Below are 23,263 nucleotides of genomic sequence, written 5' to 3' on the forward strand. Positions count from 1 at the left end.
TGATGGCAGCATCTGGAGGCCCCATTGTGCTAGGTGCTGTACATGCAGATAGTAAAGTAAGAGCCAGTAAGAGCCAGTGCTGCCCCAAACAGTTGATAATCCAAATCTACTCAGCCAACAAAGGAAGCATTGTGATCCCTGTTATACAGATGGGAACTAATTCATGGAGAAATTCATAGCTTTTAAATCCGGAAGGGACAGTTAGATCAAATGACTCACCCTATGAGTCTGTGGCAGAGCTGAGAGGTTAATCTTGATCTCCTGAGTCCCAGCCCCAGCCTTATCCATCAGACCATCCTTCTTCCAACACTGGATTGACAATTAGATGACTGATACTGATCAATGAACCTAATAATCTGAGCTGCTTTGGTCTCAGCCCTTATGAAATTGGTCCCACGTTGCTTTTTGTTTATTGATGAATGAGCTGTTGGGCACTGACCAGGTTACTGGACTGGGGGCCCACACACTGGAACCTAGTCGGGAATCAGAGAAATGCAGGACTGGAAGGGACCTCCATACATCATGTAGTCCAATCACATGCATGAGGCAGGTCTAAGGATTATCAACACCATCCCTGACAGGTGTTCAGCTAACCTGTTCTAAAAAACTTCCAGGGAGGGAGATTCTACAACCTCCCTTGGTAATTTGTTCCAGTGCTTAACTACCCTGACCATTGGGAAGTTTTTCCCAGGGGTCTTCCCTTGGTCTGGGTAGGCTCTAGTACTGTCTCTTTCTTTGCCCTCTCTGGAACACTTCCTGGGCATAGGCTCCACGTGTTCCCCCTTTCATGGAAGTGGGACCTCACAGCCCAGCTGCCTTATGCCTCAAAGACCAGTGCTGAGCCTTCAACACACCCCACTTCAAAACACATGGGATTTTGCCTGAGTCAGGACTGCAGGATTGGGTTCTATGAAGGTTACGCATCTTTTTCTCAAGTACAAACATCAATGGATCTTTCCCATGCTAAACTGAGAGGTCTCCTGGTCCAGACCCAGGTCTTTCTATCTATTCTGTAAAGCTCCTAACATATACTGGAGTGTTATAGAATAATAATCAATAATCAAATTCTATCAACGTACATGTTCTCATCTTGCACCCAGCACCATGTTATCTGAACACTCTCCACTGATCATAAAGACACACTTATCACTCAATCAAACTGTGTGAGCAAAATGACTTGTTTATAAACAATAGCTGTGATAAGGCTCTGTTCTGGGTTAGGGAGTCCTGGATTCTCTTTCTGGATCTACTGCCAACCTGCAGTGGGATCTTGGACAAGTTCTACTCATCTCACAATCATTTCATTCTCTAGGGGAAAATAAATCATCAGAACTTGTAATTTTTATTTTCCTAACTAAAGCAAGCAAATTGTAGGGAATCCCTAATGATTAAACATCAGTCTATTCTTATTGTATATACATTAGAAAATTCCAGTAAACATCTCTGGATTTCACAGAGTGTTTTAGTATCAAAGTGCTAGAGTCACTTAATCTGCTGCATTATTTCCCGTTAATTGGGAATGTGCACACATGGCTCCTGTGTTAAGATTTCTCGTGCTTAATGAGAAAGATTGACATGCATCTGTTTCCTTCTGATAATAAAGCCCTGAAGCACACAGGAAGCTGTTGGGTATAATTTAGCCCATTCTCTGATTTACATATTTTTCCATATATGACAGTTAATAAATTCGAAAATTCCTCCCAGTGGCTATAAGCCATTGCTGCATTTTAACAATTAGTGTCAAGGAAACTGATCTAGAAGGAACATGATTTTACAAATGCATTTGCTCTGGCTGCTGTTCTCTGTGTTTGGAGGTACGTAACACAGTTCTCTTCATTAATTGAACTTCTCACCACTTGTTTTGATAAGAGATTCAGGGGAAAGGTTTTTATTTCTCTCTTTTCCTAGAATCCAGCGGGCAGATTGTTATCACTCAGACACCTGCTTCTGTGACGATGCTTCCAGGAGAGACGGTCACCATTCAGTGCAAGGCTTCCAGCTCCATGAGTAACGATATGCAATTACATCTGTTTAAATCAGGACAAAATCCCAAACTCCTTATATATAATGGAGACACTCGTTTCACCGGGGTTCCCAATCGTTTCAGTGGTCGATACAGTGGCACTGACTTCACATTCACCATTAGTGGGGTGCAGGCTGATGATGAAGGTGACTACTACTGTCAGCAAGACAATAGCTTCCCTCTCACAGTGATACAACTCAATGCAAAAACCTCATTAGCGCTGCAGCCTTCTTGGCATGAAGCAGAAGGAAACATCTTCAGTTGTATCTAAACAAATGGAGTTTAGTGAATGAAAAGTTTCTAATGAGAATTATCCTCACAGTGGAGCCCTTCCATTGGACTTTCCGATTATTGGATTTATGCAACACTTTATAGCTTCAAAGCAGAGTACAAGCATTTACTCACTCTCTTCTACCCTAGACTCCAATTTTAACCATCTGAAATGTTGTCCTTTAATATTATTATGAGGGATGGTGTTTTTTGATTCATTGCAGCAGCATTAGGTGGGACCCTTGGCAGAAAATTGGGGCAGACAGAAATCTATTTTGCAACATTATTTCCAACATAAATGATCAATGCTGATCAAACTTTCAATGTTGTATAAGTAATGTATCCTTCTGATGTAACATTTTTCTACCTGGTTCTTTCTCTTCCCATCATGTCAAGTCTCAAACTAGTTTTGTCCCTGCCTGTTTTCAAGGGTTCTTTCTGCTACCAAGATCAGTTTGCTCATTTACTCTTCATTGCAGACAGCTCTGAGCCCACAAAAGGGAATTCCCCTCTAGTCCCAGGCGAGTGCACAGATTATGTTTGCTGCTCAGACTATCTTTGCTGCCGGAGAGACCTCTCCTTTCTCTTCTCATTTTCCTTCTCTCATATCTGTGTTCTTTCCCATTTCTGACTCGGACCCTCTCTCCAGAACCTTTAGACACTTTGTATTGATTTTACATGGTGATCATTACCCTACTAGTGTCACTGGACCATGACACCCCCACACATCTTAGCTGGTACCTTTAAAAGCTATGCTCAACATTGCTACTTTCAGAACAGTGACTGATTCTGTGCGTTGGGAACAGAGGAGTTAGGGGCCAGATTCAAAATAATAAAAAAAACCAAAAACAAACCCCAAATAATTAAACAAATAAACAACAATAAAAATAAAAAAAAATTTGGAAAAAAGAAATGGCCACGGAGAGATTCTAAGATGAAGTTGTTTTAATTTTACTGTAATCTGGCCCCATTTCAATTCTTCCATTCTCACTCATCTCTTCCAATGCTCAGTCTGAGTGGTGAATGTCCTATAAATATGAGTGATTTAAAAATCTGTGATAATTAAGCTGAACCCAGTTATCACCACTAGAAGGCACCATGGGAACATTAATTCTCCCAGCAGGACAGTGTGTACATGGCTAATCACCAATGGGTAGCAGACAGATTACAGGCATCATACAGCCAAATCAGATCAAAGGTGGTATGCATCATGAAACACAAAGAGCGAGGGTTAGATCAATCCATTTCTTTGCATTATGTTACAGCATTAAACATTGAGAGTTGGATGTACCAAAGCACTCAGCCCTGGCCTAACTTCCCTGTTTGACATCAATGGTAGTTTTCCCACTGACTTCAATGGGAGCAGAGTTAGGCCCCTATGGGCACTTTTGACAACTCCAACTTTGATTTCAGAGGCTGTGTTCTGTGACACCTGATTTTGCCATAGCAGTGTTGCCACCAGAACCCTTCTCAGCACTCACTAATCACAAGACAACAGGAGAAAAACACTGAAAATCTAACAATAAGAGTGGGTTTCATTTTTAAATTCATTTGCCTAAGTTCATCACAGACTTTGGGAGGTGGGGGCTGGTCAGTATCTCTGGGTGGTGTGGGAAGGTGTGCTGGGGGGAAAGACAAATTCATTCACTGCTGGATTTCACTTCTATACTTGTAAATGAAAATGTCCCTGCTATGTTCGAGAGACAAGGTGGGCGAGATATCTTTTATTGGACCAACTTCTGTTGGTGAGAGTGACAAGTCTGTCTCTCTAATATCCTGGGTTGGGACTGATATGGCTTGAATAACACTGCATACCTGCGTTTTTAGACAGACAAACTCACCTGAGAAGGGAAGAGACCAAAGCATCACATGAGAGAAGGGAATGCAGCTCCTGTCTCTACTGTTGCAGTTCAGCTATTGGTATGTGCCAGACACCGACAGGCCAATCAGCATAGAGAGCAGCTCCCAGCCTCCTCTAACCTGTGCTGGGACCATGCAGCATGGAGTAGTTACCTCTTTCCTGGCAGCCCCAACTCTGCTGTACCCAACAGAAATTATGTGCAACTCATAGTCTGTCCCCTGGGGCCTAGTTCTCCCCAACTTTTCATCCTGTGTCCTTGTTTACATCATTGCAATGTGTGCACCAAACACTGCTCTGCACATTCAGTAGAGATTTCTACCCATCATCACTCACTTTACAAAGGTGTAAATGACAGCACAGGGGCAAAGCAGAGGAGAGCCAGGCTCCAAGGGTGAAGTTTATCTTAACATTCAATAGAAGACTAATTTTTGTGAGACTTCACAATAAACCCTGGGGTTCCCAGTGACACAGGTATATGAGTGAAGCACAATAAACACAGAGCAGAAACATGTGTGATTCTGATCTCAGAGCTGCTCGTGCTTTGCATGTCCCAATCACAGACTGGAACTCCACATGCATCTGAGGCTAAAGCAGTGTCTGCCCAGAAGTGTAGCTGTGCCAGGATCCTTCCCTCTTCCAAAACTCATTAGGTTAGATCAGGGGTTAGCAACCTTTCAGAAGTGGCATGTCGAGTCTTCATTTATTCACTCTGATTTAAGGTTTCATGTGCCGGTAATACATTTTAACATTTTGAGAAGGTCTCTTTCTATAAGTCTATAATATATAACTAAACTATTGTTGTATGTAAAGTAAATCAGGTTTTTAAAATGTTTAAGCTCCATTTAAAATTATATTAAAATGCAGAGCTCCCCAGACCGGTGGCCAGAATCTGGGCAGCGTGAGTGCCACTGAAAATCAGCTTGCGTGCTGCCTTGAACACACGTGCCATAGGATGCCTACTCCTGGGTTAGATACACACATTCAATGTACTTGGGGTTCAAGATCCCACATGCAGAACACAGTTGTTCCTATCAGCTAGAAACATTCCTCACTCTACTGACTAAGGAACAATCCTGCCAGGTGCTGAGCAACAAATACTGACTGTTGTGACCTGGACTGTTGAAGAGTGATTTGATGACGGCACTTGAAACACAAATTTAGTTCCGAACATTCAGAAGCTTCCCAATGAACATCTACATCACTGCTACAAGCACACGAAGCATTGAGTTTTTAAGAATATTTGGGTTTTCTAGGGCCTACTCCTTTATCACTGATGTCAACAGACATTTTAGCATGGGGTTCAACAGGATCTGGTCCTTACTGAGCAATGAAACTGGATCTAACAAGCACACGGTACAAGCCAGTTAGAACTGGATCAGGCATCCATAAGCCAGGGACTTTCATAAAAGGAAATATAATCTAAAGCTGAGCTAATGATCTATTTAAAAGAGTTAATGATCTATACTCATGCTATAGAAGGAGGATCAGATGATGGATAAGGAAATGTATCAGCAAATATGGTCATTCATATTGTGATAATTCAAAAGCCCACCATTCAATTAATACGTGCTGTGCTGTCTTGAGCTAGGAAAAATGTGTTGAAATCATTGGGATATTTGCCTAAGTCCTAGCTGGAGGACTGGACCCTTTCTAAGCAGAACAACTATTTTCCATACCCATCCTTTGTGCAGTAGATTGGAAGCTGTTCAAGGCATGGCCCATCTCTTCCTATTTGTTCTGTAAAAACAATCTGGCTGTCTAGGGTCTTCTATGGCACCATTCCCCATGATATCTCAGCCCCTTCAGAAATGTTGCACTGCATATGAAGATAAACATTAAGCCCATAAGCTCAATTTAAGTCTTTCTGTTAACTTCCCTGGGCAAAGTAGGGTCCCACTCTCCTTGATGACCGGGAATAATGTCTTGTGTGCTAGAAGATGTCAGTTATTGTCCTGAGGACACAATGTACATTCTGTTCCTATTAACTGATTCTATTTGGAAAATTAAATCATCAGAACTTGGATGTTTTATTTTTCTACTTTAAAGCATCAAGGCCAAGATTTACAACAGAATCATTGGGGTATATCAAAAAGCTTCCTATTGGATATGGAGACGTCTCATGGTATCCGAGTATTAAACATTCAGAGTCACCAAATCTACTAAATGATTCCCATTTATACCAGACCATGCACACATGCCTGCATTAAAAGTTGGTCATCTCTGGTGATGCTGACAGTGACCTGTATCTGTTTCCTCTTGATAAAACAGCCATGAAGTAGACAGGAAGCCTCAAACAGAAAACTCCCCCCCCCCCTGCTCATATTTACATATCTTTCCATATATGACCGTTAAAAAGCACTATAATTCTCCTGTGTAGTTATAAACCTCTGCTGCAGTTTAATAATATTGGGCAGTGCCACACAGAAAGCAGCAAGATGATTTTACAAATGTATTTGATCTGGCTCCTTTTTTCCATGTTTGAAGGTAGGCAGCACAGACATCTTATTATCGGAACTTTAAGGCTGTTATTTCAAAACTAGATTCACTAAAAGGCTTTTTCTTCCTCCCACTTTCCTAGAATCCAGAGGGCAGATTGTTATCACTCAGACACCTGCTTCTGTGACGGTGCTTCCAGGAGAGACCGTCACCATTCAGTGCAAGGCGTCCAGTTCCATGAGTAACGATATGAACTTATATCTGTTTAAATCGGGACAAAACCCCAAGCTCCTCATTCGTGATGTAACCAGCCGGCAAACTGGGGTCCCCGATCGATTCAGTGGTAGATACAGCGGCACTGACTTCACCTTCACCATTAGTGGTGTGCTGGTGGAAGATGAAGGAGAATACTATTGTGGACAAGACTACAGCACTCCTCTCACAGTGATACAGTTCAGTGCAAAAACCTGTTCAGAGCCCCAGTAAACACATGGAGAAGCAGAAGGAAGTGGGGGTGGCTGTTTCTAACCCAGCTGTAATGTAACAAAATGATTGGAATTAGATTTTTTGATTCATTCACCCTGTTTGGAAAAGATTTTTTTTTTTGGTGAGAGAACTGGGAGGGACAGAATCGCTCAGGGCACTGAGATACACGTGGTGCTTATTCCATATCACACCATTCCTCACCAGTGAGAACATTTTGGCCCAAATTTTCAGTGGTGTTTTTTAATGCTCAACTTCCATACTTTTAGGTTTATTTGTAACCTCACATTCATTCCAAAGCTACACCTTATACCAATCTCACAAATGTACCTATAATCCTTGGGGAGCGCATTGTGGATGTGAAACAGACAGAAAGAACATTTAGAGTTTAGACACTTTCAGGGCGGGCGGATGATTCTGATCTCAGATCAGACATGTTCTTCCTGCCTCAAGACACTGGAACTTTCTATACACATCTCAGGCAGAAGTGTACATTGGGGCACATACATATCTTCAATGCAGAAGAGCTCAAAGATCCCAAGCATAGAAAACGGCTGCTCTTTGGAGTTAGACATATTCTTCCTTTTAATGATGAAAGGCTCAGTCTTTCCAGATGCTGAATATAAGCTCAGCATTGACTATAACGTGTTTGGAGGTTGCAGTTTCTGCCCGCCTTTGGGATTAATTTAATTCTAACTATGGAAATAAAGCATGTGGAGTTCTTACAGCAGCAAATCACTTGGATGCTATTTCTGATTGAAAAAATGAAATTCTCAGCTGACAATGAAATTGCAGGGAACCCCTTGTTCCCATACCCCAGATGGTGCTTCCAGTCCCTACACAGGGAGGTTTAGAATATCCTGTCCTATTTTTGCACTCTACAGCCAGAGTTTTTTCTCTCTCAAGCACTCCCATCTGTGACTCAATCTGATGTTAGGAGACCCACTGAAGTCTTGATGCACTGGGACTACTTCTGTGCTTAAAGCTAAGTGTGTGCTACCAGACTCTACTGGATGAGGGTCAGATGAAGAATAAGAACTTTCTATTGATTTCAATAGGACTAAAGATAAGGATGGTGTCATAAACAGATAGTTAAGGGTTAATGTCTGACTGACACCTGACCAGAGGACCAACAGGGGGACAAGATACTTTCAAAACTTGGTGAAGGGAAGTCTTTGTTTGTGCTTTTTGTTTTGTTCGTTGTTTGCTCTCGGGACTGAGAGGGACGGGACATCATTCCAGGCTTTCCCAATCTTTCTGAATCAGTCTTTCATGTTTCAAAATAGTAAGTAATAGCCAGGCAAGGCAGATTAGTCTTATGTTTGTTTCTTCAACTTGTAAATGGTGTTTTTGCTTTAAGGATTTTTACTTCTGTTTGCTGTAACTTTGAATCTAAGGCTGGGGCGGGGGGTCCCTCTAGTCTATATGAATCTAAGTACCCTGTAAAGCATTTTCCATCCTGATTTTACAGAGATAATTTTTACCTTTTCTTTCTTTAATTAAAAGCTTTCTTTTTAAGAACCTGATTGATTTTTTCCTTGTTTTTAAGATCCATAAGATTGGGTCTGAACTCACCAAGGGATTGTGGGGGGGGGGGGGGGGGAAGAAGGAAGGAAGGTTAATTCCTCCTTGTTTAAGGATCCAAGGAGTTTGGATTGGTGTGAAGCCTCTCAAGGCAACCCAGGGAGGGGAAAGTATGGGGGAAAAAGGAGGGGGATGGTTAATTTCTCCTTGTTTTAAGACCTAAGGGGTTTGGGTCTTGGGTTCCCCAGGGAAGGTTTTGGGGGAACAGAAAGTGTGCCAGACACTAACTTCTGGCTGGTGGCAGTATACCAGACCTAAGCTAATAATTAAGCTTAGGAGTGTTCATGCAGGTCCCCACTTCTTGAACTCTAAAGTTCAAAGTGAGGAAAAAACCTTGACAGATGGTTATACATACTTTGCTGGAATAGTGATTAGTCAGAGTGATTAGTACCTGAGCCATCTCTTCTTATGGTTTCTTACATGCTTGATGCTACTGAAACTCACATGTACCTGCTTCCTCTTGACAATGTAGCCATGAAGCAATAAAAAAGACTGCATAGCCTAATTTAGATCAGCCTGAGATTTGCATACTGTTCCAAATGACAGATAATAAACCCCAAATTCTTCTAATACAACGACATCCAGGACTGATAATTACTGACTAGATCATTTCTTCATGCAGAGGCAAGTCCAGCCTGCATCACCCATCCATGTTGTTCCTCCAATCAGTTGGCTGAGACCCAGTGGCTGCAAGTTTGCACAATATAAGTGACTCAGAAGTTACCATCCAGTTTTAGTTGCCTAGGGGTTTGCAACCTTTGGTGTTTTGCTTCGCTCCTAGGAATTATATTAACCTACAACTCCAAGTAACCCAGAGAAAAGAACCTGTGGAATTCCCTGCTTTTTTAGTGTGACCTAAATGTAAACAAATAGGAACAAAAAATGTAGACAATACATACAGGATGAGGAAGTCTATCTTGGGAAGTGGATCTGGCGCTGACAACACATTCACAATCAGCAATGTTGAGAATGCAGATGCTGGACATTCTTATGGCCAGCAGCGCAACTTCCCCCTCACACAGTGATAAAGAGCGACACGAAACCTCCCTTCAGTTATTTAAATCCTGTAAAATCTGGGACTTTTGATTGTACATTTAAGTGCCAGGGTACTTTAATGGCACCAGATTCACTGCACAAAGCAAAGGCGGGAAGGTGTCTTAGAGCTAGTATGTGTATTTTGATTGCAATCTCAGTCCGCACATATTTGGCACCAAGACATGGAACTATATATTCATTGGGGGGGGGAGCAGCCTTCACCCAAACATGAAGTGAGCCGAGACCCCTCTCCTCCAAATACTACATTGGAGCAGAGACAGATGTCTAATGCACATGGGTTTGGAGAACCTTTATACAAGACACATCTGCTCAAGTGCCCCCATATAGGACAGGGCTTCTCCCCTGGATTTGAAATAGTCCTCCTTGTACTGACTCAGAGTGACCTTGCCAGCTGCTGAGCCCCTTCTGCCAGAGGAGCATCCTCAAAAAGTGATCCTGTGGTTTTTAGGCATGATTTGAAGATGTATAAAGTGGAAACAGGACTTACGTTGAAATGTGGAACACCTTCAAGCTACAGTGTACTCTAAACATCTACCTAGCTGCTATAGGAGAGTAACACATAGGATTGTCTCTTTTCAACTAGTATTGGTTATTTATATCCTGCTTTTTGCCCTCTGTGGGAGTTTTACCATTAGCTTTCTTAGAAAAAGGCACAGGTGCTCACTGAGAAATGGAATTTGATCCAATAGGTGCAGCCCATAAAGCAGTTTAGAAAGGGGATCAGGCTCCCATACACTGGGTTTCGTATAAGAAAGGCACAGTGAAGAGATGAGAGAATGTGAATCCAAAATCAGCCAAACCACGTTCTTTGTGATGACCAGCACAATAAGGGTGAGGTGGCTCTAGTAATGCCTGTGCAAATATGCACCTTCTCATCTTGCTAACTTGAGAACTGATTATTACAAGACCTCCTGTCTTGACTCAGGCAAATTTCCCATTCAAACAGTGTCAGAACTGCAGGATCAGGGCCTCCGAAAGTAAAGTCACTTATTCTCATGCACCAACTTGCATGCATCTCTCACAGATTCAGTTATAATGTCTATGGGGGTAGAGAGCTGGGCAAAATCCTGGCCCCATTGCAGTCAATGATAGTTTTGCCATTGACTTCAATAGATCCAGGATTTCACCCCATGTTTATGTACAGCGTTTGTACATTTTTGTGCAGTGACCAGCATAACGGAGTCCTGCTACTTGACTGCAGCTCCTAGGTGCAACCACAATAGAAATAATAAAGAATAATAATGTCTTTCTAATAATACTGTAAAGCATTTAGCACACTTTGGATGCTGTCAAATGAATCAATATCTCTATATCTATATCAATAACTCTATTATCTAGGTCCTTCCATGGTGCCCATCACTATTGCATCTGTGCACCTTCCATCTCAATATACATCTTTGTCTACACATTATCTATAATATCCTAGGGCCTATGATCTGCACATAACAACTGTTAATTTTTGTCTGTTTTGTGAGGCAGACTCTGCACTCATTTGCACTAATCTAATTTCTATTTTGTAACATACATCTTCATTTATGGTGTGACTTCAGGAGTCAGCTGATTCTGACGTAAACTGTCACATTATCGAACAAGATCAAATTATAGCAAATCCTCAGTTATCGCACAGACAGAGCTTGCTCTTCAGACTTTCAGTTGCATTGAAATCCTCACATGAATGTTGTGGCTTTATGAATACATTTCAATATTATAATTACCTATTAATTGAATTAAGAACATGTGGACATGTCTCTCATTATAGTTTCTTACGGGTGATGCTAGTGAGGAAACATACCTCTGTTTCCCCTGGATAATATAGCTATGGTGTAAACAGGAAGCCAGCTGAGCATCATTAAGTCCAGCCTCAGATTTACATATCATTCCATAAGTGATATTTAAGACATTCCAAAAGCCATCACACTAGTTGTAAACCTTTGGTGAATTTTAGCAGCAAAGGAGAAAAAAACTCAAGACAGACCATGGTTTTGCAAATATATTTGATTTGGCTTCTCATTTCCATGTTTGAAAGTAGGTTGCACAGCCATCTTCTTTTCTGAACTCTAAAGCAGAACCTTGTAGAAGAGATTTACTAAAATGCTGCTTATTTCTCCCTTTTCCAGAATCCAGCGGGCAAATTGTTATCACTCAGACACCTGCTTCTGTGACGGTGCTTCCAGGAGAGAGCATCACCATTCAGTGCAAGGCGTCCAGCTCAATGAATGATGATATGAGCTTTTATCAGTTAAAAACAGGAGCGGTTCCCAAGCTCCTCATTTATGATGGCTCTAGCTGCGTCACAGGGGTCCCAGATCGATTCATTGGTAGTTACCGTGGCACTGACTTCACATTCACCATTAGAAACGTGCAGGCTGAAGACGCAGGAGAATGCTATTGTGGACAAGATAACAGCTAACTCACAGTAAAAGCATCTGAGGAAGTGGGTATTCACCCACGAAAGCTCATGCTCCAAAACGTCTGTTAGTCTATAAGGTGCCACAGGATTCTTTGCTGCTTTTACAGATCCAGACTAACACGGCTACCCTTTGATAGCTAACTCACAGTGATACAGTTCAGTACAAAAACCTCTTCAGTGCCACTGCACACACCATGTAGTGTAAAGCAGAAGGCAGCAGCTGTGTATGTATCAGTCTGGCTAGAAAGTAACCTTTAAAATGTTACTGGTTTAACTGGACTCTCAGATGTTTTAGATTCAGTCCTCTTACAGTATTTGGGGTAAAGTTATTTTTCACTAACTAAGCTGGCAGGGTCAGGACTTCTTCAGGCAGTAGCTGAAATGCAGAAGACAATCGCTCTGTTATACAATCCACTCAGTGCCCTGTAAGTAGGACCTCAGGGCCTTTTTTTAAGGAAAATAATTTTCATTGACTTTTTCAGAAGCACCTCAATCAATAATTCCCTCTGTACAGGTACACACGTGTAACATATTCCTTGCACAGAAACTGCAGGGCCAGTGCAAGTCTGGGGAGGGGTAGCTGGGAAAGAGGCAGGATTCATAGGTCGGAACCTTCATTACATGACTCCATTGGCTACCAACCCTGCTGAGGTTTTGTGCTGTTTTCCCAGTCCCTTTGAGAGTCACGGGCCTGGGACTGAAGCACCAGCAGATAGGCTGCAGAACTGTGTACACCTTGCCTGTCCTTTGGGAGCTAGATTCTCTCCCTTGCCCAGCTTTCAACAGTTTGTGCTGAAGTCTGAAAAATTATAAATGGGTTCGCACCTTGTTTTATGATGGCAGCACCTAGAGGCCCCACTGTGCAAGGTGCTGTACATGCAGATAGTAAAGTAAGAGCCAGTCAGAGAATTTTTCAGAATCATCATAATAATTTTTATCTGTGCCCACACCTGGGTTCCAGATCCCTTTCACACAGCACCAATCCTCTTATTAGCATTTTCTGAACCATGGATATTAACACTGCTTTCCTCTCAGACGACATGGGCTCAGAGCCATGGAAGGCCCCAGAAAAATGTTTCCATGTGATTCCACTGCATGGAGATGGTCAACTGCAGAACAGGTGTTTACATGGGGGGATTGGAGCCAGACTGGGTTGGAACTAGACCTGTGATAACATGAATTCACTGTAGATGGTGTGTGGTGTGGTGGGGTTGCAGGGCTGGAATATCACCTGTAGATTGTGCAGGGGTCTGTACCCACCCTGACTGTAAGGATGGATTCTGCCCCAGAACCCAACTCTCCAGCATTTCACTCCATCCATCTTCTTCACTCAGGAGTGAGCTCTGATATAGACCTGAGAGACCTTCTTCCAGCCTCCATCTCTATAGCTACCAAGATGCCACATTCAGCTGCTACAGTCCTGTCAGAAGTGAAATGTGGGTGAGGGAAGGGGAGTAAGGGATGGGGCCACAGCCTGTAACGCAGGTGAAGGGGAATGTGTGTAGTAGGCAGCAAAGGCTGGGGGTTAGGGGGAGGGGTTGAGTCATGTGAAGGAGCAATGGGGGTATTTAGGGAGGTTGATGAGGTTGCCTCTGAACCAAGGCTCCAAGTTTCTTACAAAATTAATTCCAGGGAGCTTCTGGCAGCTCTGGGCAGAGAAACAGTTATTTCAACAACCTGATTTCACTTGAGCATCTGACTTAAGTTGGGAGCGGAGAGGGGAGGGTTAAAGTGCCCTCTGGACTCCTCTGGCAGGGGGAAATCCTCTGCATAGCCATGGCAATTCTCTGCACGGAACAAGGTTAGCAAATGTCCCTTGGTAACAGAATTTTCTCTCCTACCTAGAGCTAAACCCCAACATCCGATTACAGGGATCACTCACTGTAAGGAAACAGACCGTGCTTCGAATTCACACCGGGAGGTTTACTGGGAATCCTTCTCTCAGTATGTGGGGTTCATTGTAACTCCATCACTAGCTAGCTAGGCACACAGCTACCTACACTGAGCCACGCCCAAACTGCTGTTCCCCTCGGCTCATCTCACCGGCTCTTTCCCACTGTTTGTTAGATCCATTGTTGCAACTTTCTGTAACTAAACTAGGGCTAAATTAGGGCTCCTTGCACCAGGTAATCACCTTCAACACTGCGTTTGGACAGTGTCTACCACAATGAGGGGCCTGTCCTGATTGGAGCGTCTAGTTGCTATCGTAACACAAACAATAGTGATACTAATGCTTTAGGAACCGAGCACTAGTGTCTCACTACCACACAGACTGAGTTAATGCTGCATTTACTTCATAGGAGGTAATTAACACTTATCACTGATGGGACAGTTAATAATGTCGAAGTTATTGGGATTCACAGATGTCTGTTTCCTTTTGAAAGTAGAGGTATGAAGTACACAGGAAATCAGCTGAGCATAATGAGGCCAGCTGCAGATTTACATACCTGTCCATAAAGATATTTCAGTGTATTTCTTAAATAATGCTGAGCGGTGAGCAGCCTTCGATTCATTTGACCCATCACTGAAGACACACCAGAAACACAGCATGGTTTTACACATGTATCTGGTCTGGCTCCTTTGCCTCTTAGGTGAAAGTAAGTGGTAAATTTTAAAAGATTATTATTTTAACTCTGCTGTTTCAAAATGATAGTCACTAAAAGCTTCTAATTTCTCCCATTTCTAGACTCAGAAGGATTCATTGTGATAACTCAGACACCCCTGGTCTCCGCATTTCCAGGAGAGCCAGTCAGCTTTCAGTGCAACACTCAGGGCCGGTGCTTCCATTGAGGCGAACTAGGTAATCGCCTAGGGCGCCAGGATTTTCAAGGGGCGGCATTTTGCTGGAGGGGGCGGCAGGCGGCTCCGGTGGACCTGCCGCAGTCATGCCTGCGGACGGTCCGCTGGTCCTGCACAGCTCCGGTGGACTGCCTGCAGGCACAGCTGCGGCAGCTCCACTGGAGCTGCGGACCAACGGACCTTCCACAGAAATGGCTGCGGCAGGTCCACCGGAGCCACAGGAGCGGCGCGCGGGGCAGCGAAATGGCCATGCGCCTAGGGTGCGAGAAACTTTAGCGCTGGTCCTGGCAATGCTGACAGTAATATTAATGATGAAATGAATATATATCTATTCAGATCAGGAGAAGTCCCCAAGCCCATCATCTATCATGCAACCAACCGCTTCTCGGGGTCCCAGATTGGTTTCGTGGTAGTGGAAGAGGAACTGCACATTCACCATCAGTCATTTTCATACTGGAGTTGCAGGAGAATATTTTTGTGGACATGACTATGGCTATAATTTCACACTGTGATACAGTCCAATACAAAAACCTCTTAAACCCCTGAGACCTCTTGGTGCATATGAGACCAGATGGGGGTGTTCTTATTCCATATATAATGAAACACTAACTTGAGAATAAATTTCTAAAGGAAATGAACATTCATCTTAGAGCAGGTGTCAGCTAACATTCCCTAGTCTAGTAAATGAACGGAAGCTGGAGAGACCATTCAGTTCAGTAGCAAAGTTTCACATACACCTACTATCCATATCATCTCCCTTCCCTTAGTGCCCTTTAATAATCCTTGGGCCTTATCTAGCACTTTTGAGCTTCAAAGCACAGTAGAAACAATTGCCTCTAATACTGCAACTTAATCCCAATTCTAACCCCTGAAGTGATTCCCTTTAAGGCTCTAAATGTGATGCTGAATTATTTTATTCTTTCCATTCACACAGCAACATCACATGAGTGCGCTGCTAGGAACCAAACTCTCAGAACCTGATTTTTAAAATTGATTTGCAATATAAATGATCAATTCTCTACACACATTTTTAATACTTCTACTCTCCTATGCAGCGTTGTCGTTACTGTCCATTGCAATCTCTCCCAGTGTATATATTGGAAAGCTGCACTGCACTGCTGCATAGTTCCCTGCCTTGCTGCTTCTCTCTCTCATGAGCCCAGCCTCAGATAGGTTTTCTCCATATTCATTCGCAAGGCTGATCCATCAGCTTCCTCACTGATCCTCAAATAGGCATTCCCCTCTAGTCCCAGGAGCATGGCTCAGGTGGCCCAGACTGTGGGTGTTCCCAGAAAGACACCTGCAATCTCTCCTCTCTTTCACTCTCTCATACCCTTCTGCCCCACCCATCCTTCCTTTCCTTAGCCACCTTCATTCCTTCAATAGACTTTACAAGTGGATTCTTATGCTGTCGCTGTCACTGAGCCATGTTTTCCGTGGAAACCCCAGCTGGCATCTTTAAAAACAACGTCTCTGTCACTGAGCACTGCTGCTTCTGGCAGCATCACTGATTCTGTGCCCTTGGGGACAAGCAGACGTCAGGCCAGATTTCAAGGGCTCAGAAGCCCCAGATAGAAAGAAGCAATGTAGCTGGCTGTACAGTGACATTCTCTCAGGAGCTTCATGAATCTCAGCAAAACTGACTTTGCAAGTTTGAGTCTGCAACCCAACCTCAATATCCCTGCCAGGAGCTCAAAGATAATTTTTCCAAAAGTGACTAAGGGAGTTAGGCACTTGTGTATCTTTGAAGAACTGGACCTTCAAAGGCAAAGTACCATCCAAAATCAGCGCCTAAACCTTAGGGTATGTCTACACTGCAATAAAAAACCTGCACAAAGGCCACGGCTGGCCTGGGTCAGCTGACTTCGCTCGTGGGGCTCTGGCTGCGGGGCTAAAAAGTGCAGTGCAGCTGTTCAGGCTCAGGGTGGAGCCCGACTCTGAAACCCTGCAAAGGGGTTAGGTCTTAGAGCAGGCGTTGGCAACTTTTCAGAAGTGCTGTGCCGAGTCTTCATTTATTCACTCTAATTTAAGGTTTCGCATGCTGGTAATACATTTTAACATTTTTAGATGGTCTCTTTCTATAAGTCTATAATATATGGCTAAACCATTGTTGTATGTAAAGTAAATAAGGTTTTTAAAATGTTTAAGAAGCTTCATTTAAATTAAAATGCAGAGCCCCCCGGACCGGTGGCCAGGACCCAGGCAGTGTGAGTGCCACTGAAAATCAGCTCGTGCGCCGCCTTCAGCATGCGTGCCATAGGTTGCCTACCCCTGTCTTAGAGCCTGGGCTACAACCCAGGCCCAAAGGTCTGCACTGCAATTTTAATGCCACAGCCCAAACTCTGCAAGCCTGACTCAGCTGACCTGGGCTCTGAGACTCGTTGCTGTTGGTTTTTCATTGCAGTATAGAGGTACCCTTGGGTGTTTTTGGAAATATTACCCATGTCTCTCCCCTTGTAGGTGCAGGACTCCCAATAAACTAATCAATGACTGATACTGCTCAATGGTCCTAATAATTACAGGTCACTGAAGATTAATGTGTTTAATACCCAATGAATCAGCAGTCAGATTTTTAAAAAAACCATCACCCTGCTGCCTTAGTCCATATTCAGTCAGTACATAGTGAGTTTCATTTATTGATTCCTATCAGCTAAGGTGAGGGAGGCAGATCTGATTAAAACTGATCCAAGCAAAAGCAACTAGTTCAGTGCAGTTGTGGAAAAGAAATGGCCCTAGGGAGCATGCAATGCCCAGTCTGATCACTTCAGGAAGGGGGGTTATGTTATCATAATCTGGGCCAATTTTTAAAACCATACGTGCCTTTAATTTTTTTCCTCTTTGGTCACTGCTCTTCAAATATGAGGTTGCTAAACAGCTGTGAAAATTATCATGTGCCCCATTATTACCACTAGAGGGCACTGTGTGAACACCAATCCTTCCAGCAGTCTGACCTGTGAGGGATGCTAGAGGAATTGCAAACCCAAGTAAGATGTAAGGTGACATTATTGTGAAATAGAGAGAATGGGTATCACATGGATCCATATCCATTTGCATATTTACAGAGCACCTGACATTCCTTTATTGTGCTGGGCAGCTATAAATAGTTCTCTTTCCAGGTTAGAGTCACTTCTCTAGGATCTATCAGTGAAGACCTCCAAGATGACAGTTCTCACTCGCTGTCTCTGGTTACTGCTTCTCTGGGCTCAGGGTAAGGAAAATGCTTCTCAGTCATTCAAATGAAAACTGGTTCTAAGAACTAAGATTGAGTTTAATAGCTTATGCCCACATTTTTTCTCTGTATTTCTCCATTCACTCTCTCTAGCTAGGCTCCTGTGTGCAGACTGAGATAATCCAAACTCCAGAATCCCAGTCAGTGCCCCGTTTGTGAATCCTTGGCTCTTTTGAGGTCAGTGGGAGTTTTGCCACTGACTTTAATGGAGGTAAGTAAGGAGACACATGCCACAGCACATTCAGAATGCTGGTGCCACCCAGCTCTAGATCTCCATCATATCTGACCCAACCGGAGCAGGGGAACAAATGACCCAATATATCTAGGAGCTCAAAGAATGCTACTATCAGGAAGTGCTTGCTGAGACAGTGTATATAGAGGTAGGAATAAAGCCTGAATATTGTACTGTCCTGGCTCTCGCTTTCTTTATGCTCACAAACTGAAAAGCATTTAAAATCCAGCGTAAGGCCCTGATCCCAAACTCTTTGGAATTAGTGTGAGTCTTTCCAATGACTTCAGGGGGCTTTGGATCAGAGCCTCAGAATCCAGTCTTGCTAGATAAGCAGCATCTCCTGCCATATATTGAATGCTCTCAGACATTGACATCAGCAGTCCTGTACTGTTTGAGTGATTATTTGACACGGAGAGAATGTGAAAGTACAAATGGAAAGTTTCTGATCATCAAACTCTTGGTACAAAATCAGGGTGGGATAGATATGTGGGGTGGATTGCTATAGCAAGGCCCATTCATAGTTTGCTAACTTTGAAATACTTTTGATCATTGCAAGTCCTGTCTTCTTGACAGAGGCAAAACGCCAGTGCTGGGCCTTCAACACACCCCACTTCAAAACACATGGGATTTTGCCTGAGTCAGGACTGCAGAATTGGGTTCTATGAAGGTAATGCGTCTTTTTCTCAAGTACAAACATCAATGGATCTTTCCAGTGCTAAACTGTGAGGTCTCCTGGTCCAGGTCTTTCTATCTATTCTGTAAAGCTCCTAACATATATTGTTGTGTTTTAAAATAATAACCAATAATCAAATTCTATCAACATACATGTTGTCACCTGGCACCCAGCACCATATTATCTGAACACTCCTCACTGATCTTAAAGATACACTTCTCTCTCTCAAACTGCGTGAGCAATGACTTGTATACAAACAACAGTTGTGGAGAAGTCTCTGTCCTGGATTAGGGAGTCTGGAATTTTCTTCCTGGCTGTACTGCTGACCTGCAGTGGGACCTTAGGCAAGTTCTATTCATTTCAAAATCATTTAATTCTCCTGGGGAAAATAAATCATCAGAACTTGTAATTTTTATTTTACTAACTAAAGCAAGAAAATTAAAGGAAATAACTAACAATTAAACTATTAGTATTGTATATACATTAGAACATTCCAGTAAACATCTCTAGATTTCACAGAGTATTCTTGTCTTAAAAAGCTGGAGTCACTAAATCCACTGGATTATTTCCATTTAACTAGGAATGTGGACACGTCTCCTGTTAACATTTCTCATGCTTAATGAGACAGATTGACAGTCATCTATTTCCTCCTGATAATAAAGCCCTGAAGCACACAGGAAGCTACTGAGTATAATTTAGCCCAGTTTCTGATTTACATATCTTTCCATAAAGGACAGTTAATAAATTCAAAAATTCTTCCCAGTGGTAATAAACCAGTGCTGCAGTTTAACAATTAGTGCCAAAGAAACTGATCTAGAAGGAACATGATTTTACAAATGCATTTGCTCTGGCTGCTGTTCTCTGTGTTTGGAGGTACGTAACACAGCTCTCTTCATTCATTGAACTTCTTGCCAGTTGTTTTGATAAGAGATTCAGAAAAGGGTTTTTATTTCTCTCTTTTCCTAGAATCCAGCGGGCAGATTGTTATCACTCAGACACCTGCTTCTGTGACGGTGCTTCCAGGAGAGACGGTCACCATTCAGTGCAAGGCATCCAGCTCCATTAGCAATGAAATGAATTTATATCAGTTCAGACCAGGAGAGGTTCCCAAGCTTCTCATTTATCATGCCACCAACCGTTTCACAGGGGTCCCCGATAGATTCAGTGGTAGATACAGCGGCACTGACTTCACATTCACTATTAGCGGGGTGCAGGCTGATGATGGAGGTGACTACTACTGTCAGCAGGACTATAGAACCCCGATCACAGTGATACAACTCAATGCAAAAACCTCATTAGCGCTGCAGCCTTCTTGGCATGAAGCAGAAGGAAACAGCTGCAGTTGTATCTAAACGAATGCACGTGCAAAGTTTCTAATGAGAAACATCCCTACAGTGGAAGCCTCCCATTGGACTTCCAGATTATTGGATTTATTCCTCTGAAATTCTTTCTGAAATCGTTTCCTAAATTAGCAGGGGCAGGCACTGTACGGGAAGTAATTGGGGTATACCAGCTAATCCCAATATCACACAGTCATGTTAACTAGAACCCAGTGGCCTCCCAAATTAATTTCTGCTGAATTGTTTGTAAAATGAACAATATATTTTCTTTGTGCACGTCTTCCAGATCCCCTGCACACATGAACAATCCTCTGTTGTTAATATTTTCGGAACCATGATTATTAGCACTGCATTCCCATAGGCTGTCTCTACACTTACGATGGCATGTAGAGCACAGGCACTACATTTGTAGCTACACGCCACAGTGAAAGGTTCTGGCAGCAGGGAAAGCGCCACCAGCTCCCCACTGCTGGGGCCTTTCACTGCTGCGAAGAAAGGGCCTGGCTTGAGCAGGGTGCGGGGAAAGGCTCTCGCAGCAGGTAGGCAGGACATGCACTGTTAAAAATACCAGGGTAGACTTCAGAGGCACTGCTTGGACCAATAAGAAGACTGTGAAGGGTGCATACCCTGGTGGTTCAGGTACGTAGGACATTCTAGTCCACTCACCCTGGCCATGATTTGCTGTCTACACTGCTATTTATACCTGTACTACCTGGGTACCCAGTGTCTGTATTCCACATGACGCCGCAAGTATTGACGTACCTCTGGGATGACATTGAGCCAAGGCTGTTATGGCTGTTCTAGGCCCCACATCATGGGATTTCCACCGGATGGGGATGGGCAACTGCTGAGCAGGTGGTTAAATGGAGGGAGAAGAGGCCAGGTTAAGTTGGAACTGGGGCCCATATTAAATGAGCCTTGTGGCTACAACCCCCTGTGCAGGGGGTGAGCTGGGGTTACACCCTATTGCAGTCCACAGAGCTGGACAAAAAATGTTTGACTGAAATGTTGTTGTTGTGGGTTTTTTGACAAAAAATGCGGATTCAGTGATGTCCCTTAATCGCTGATTTAAAAGCATTACTTGAGAATGAACTTCCAGGGGAAATGACCATTCATCTTAGAGCAGGTGTCTGCTAAAATGATCTTTTCTAATAACTGAACTGGAGCAGAAAATACCCCTCAGAGCAGTAACACAGATACACAGGCACGTGCCATCCACCTGACTGCAGTATTCCATTAGTGCACCTGGAGTATAACAATAATTTTAACCCATATACAGTACAGCTTCAAAGCAGAGAACAAGCATTTACTCACGTGTGTCTAACCTGGATCCCAATTCTAACCCTCTGAAGTGTTGCCCTATAAAGATCTCAGTGTTACTATGAAGTATGAAGTTTTTCCATTCATTGCAGGAGCATTACATGGAGACCGTGCTAGAAAATCGGAGCTGACAGAAACCAATTTTTAAACATGATTTGCAACATAAATGATCAATGTTTATCATAGTTTCAACATTGTCTAAGCACACTGTGAACCACTGTAGCAACTACATGTTCAGTGCACCTCCTCCTATCAGTGCGTGGTTCTCTCTCTTCCCAGTACGGCAAGTATCTGACTGGTTTTGTCCCTGCTCATTTCCAAGGGCTGTGTTCATTGTTAGATTCAGTTTCCTCATTGACTCTTCATTGCAGACAGCACTGAGCCGACAACAGGGAATTCCCCTCTAGTCCCAGGACAGCGCACAAGTGACTCAGACTGTGTCTGCTACCTAAGAGACCTCTCTTCTCATTTTCCTTCTCTTATATCTCTGCCCTTTCTCACTGCCAACCCTTAACTTCTGTCCAGAACCTTTAGACACTTTGTATTGTATTGTATTGTATTGGTGATCATTACCCTACTACTGTCACTGGATCATGACAGCTGTAGAGATCTCAGCTGGCACCCTTAAAAGCTATGCTCTGCATTGCTGCTCTCAGAGCAGTGACTGACTTTGCGCATTGGGACCAGAGAAGTTAGGGGCCTGATTCAAAGCCTGCTGTAATCAGGGGAAAGCTTCAAAAAACCAAAACAATTAAACAAACAGAAGAACCCAACAATATTTTTATGTTTGGGAAAAACAAATGCTCATGGAAAGATTCTAAGGTGTTGTTGTAGTTTTAATTATACTGTAATCTGGCCCAATTTCAATTCTTCTGTTCTCACCCAACTCTTCCAATGTACATTCTCAGGGGTTGATGTCCTATAAATATGAGTTCTTGAAAAATCTGTGATAATTAAGTTGAGCCCCTTTACCATCACTAGAAGACACCATGGGAACATTAATTCTCCCAGCAGTATAGTGTGCACATGGCTAATCACCAGTGGGTAGCAGACACATTACAAGCATCATACAGCCAAATCAGCTCTAAGGTGATATGCAGCATGAAACGCAAAGAGCGGCAGTTAGATCGATCCATTGTTTTGCATGTTACCGCTTTAAACAGATAGCCACTCAGCAGAGACAGCTGGCATAAATTACAGCAGCTCCCAGACTGCTCTAACTTGTGCTGGGGCCATGCAGCATGGAGTGACTACCTCCTTCCTGGCAGCCCCACGTCTGCTGCACTCAACAGGAGTTGTGCGCAACTCACAGTCTGTCCCCTGGGGTCTAATTCTCCCCAGCTTTTCATCTCTGTCCTGGTTTACACTAGCGCAATGTGTGCAGCAAACACTGCTCTTCAGATTGGGTAGAGCTTTCCACTATCATCACCCACTTGGCACAGGTGTAAATGACAGCACAGGGGCAAAGCACAGGAGAGCCAGGCTCCAAGGATGAAGTTTACCTTAACATTCAATTCAAGACTAACCTTTGTGAGACTTCACAATAA

At 43.2% G+C, this 23,263-nt stretch overlaps 1 protein-coding gene and 1 gene segment (V, D, J or C); both read left to right on the plus strand.

Annotated features, from left to right (window-relative positions):
* The first annotated feature begins 1,765 nt into the window (after nt 1–1,765).
* LOC115651989 lies at nt 1,766–7,397 on the plus strand. The gene is made up of 5 exons (XM_030563395.1): nt 1,766–1,814; nt 1,909–2,169; nt 6,201–6,276; nt 6,532–6,638; nt 6,733–7,397. Exons 1-5 carry the CDS (start codon nt 1,766–1,768, stop codon nt 7,074–7,076), a joined length of 837 nt encoding a protein of 278 aa, XP_030419255.1. The 3' UTR covers nt 7,077–7,397.
* A 12,418-nt stretch (nt 7,398–19,815) lies between these two features.
* On the plus strand, nt 19,816–20,408 carry LOC115651990. The segment is given in 2 exon segments: nt 19,816–19,929; nt 20,023–20,408. Coding segments are annotated over 2 exon segments (435 nt in total).
* The last annotated feature ends 2,855 nt before the right edge of the window (nt 20,409–23,263 follow it).

This window comes from Gopherus evgoodei, chromosome 5, assembly GCF_007399415.2.
Source record: "Gopherus evgoodei ecotype Sinaloan lineage chromosome 5, rGopEvg1_v1.p, whole genome shotgun sequence".
Lineage (NCBI taxonomy): Eukaryota > Metazoa > Chordata > Testudines > Testudinidae > Gopherus > Gopherus evgoodei.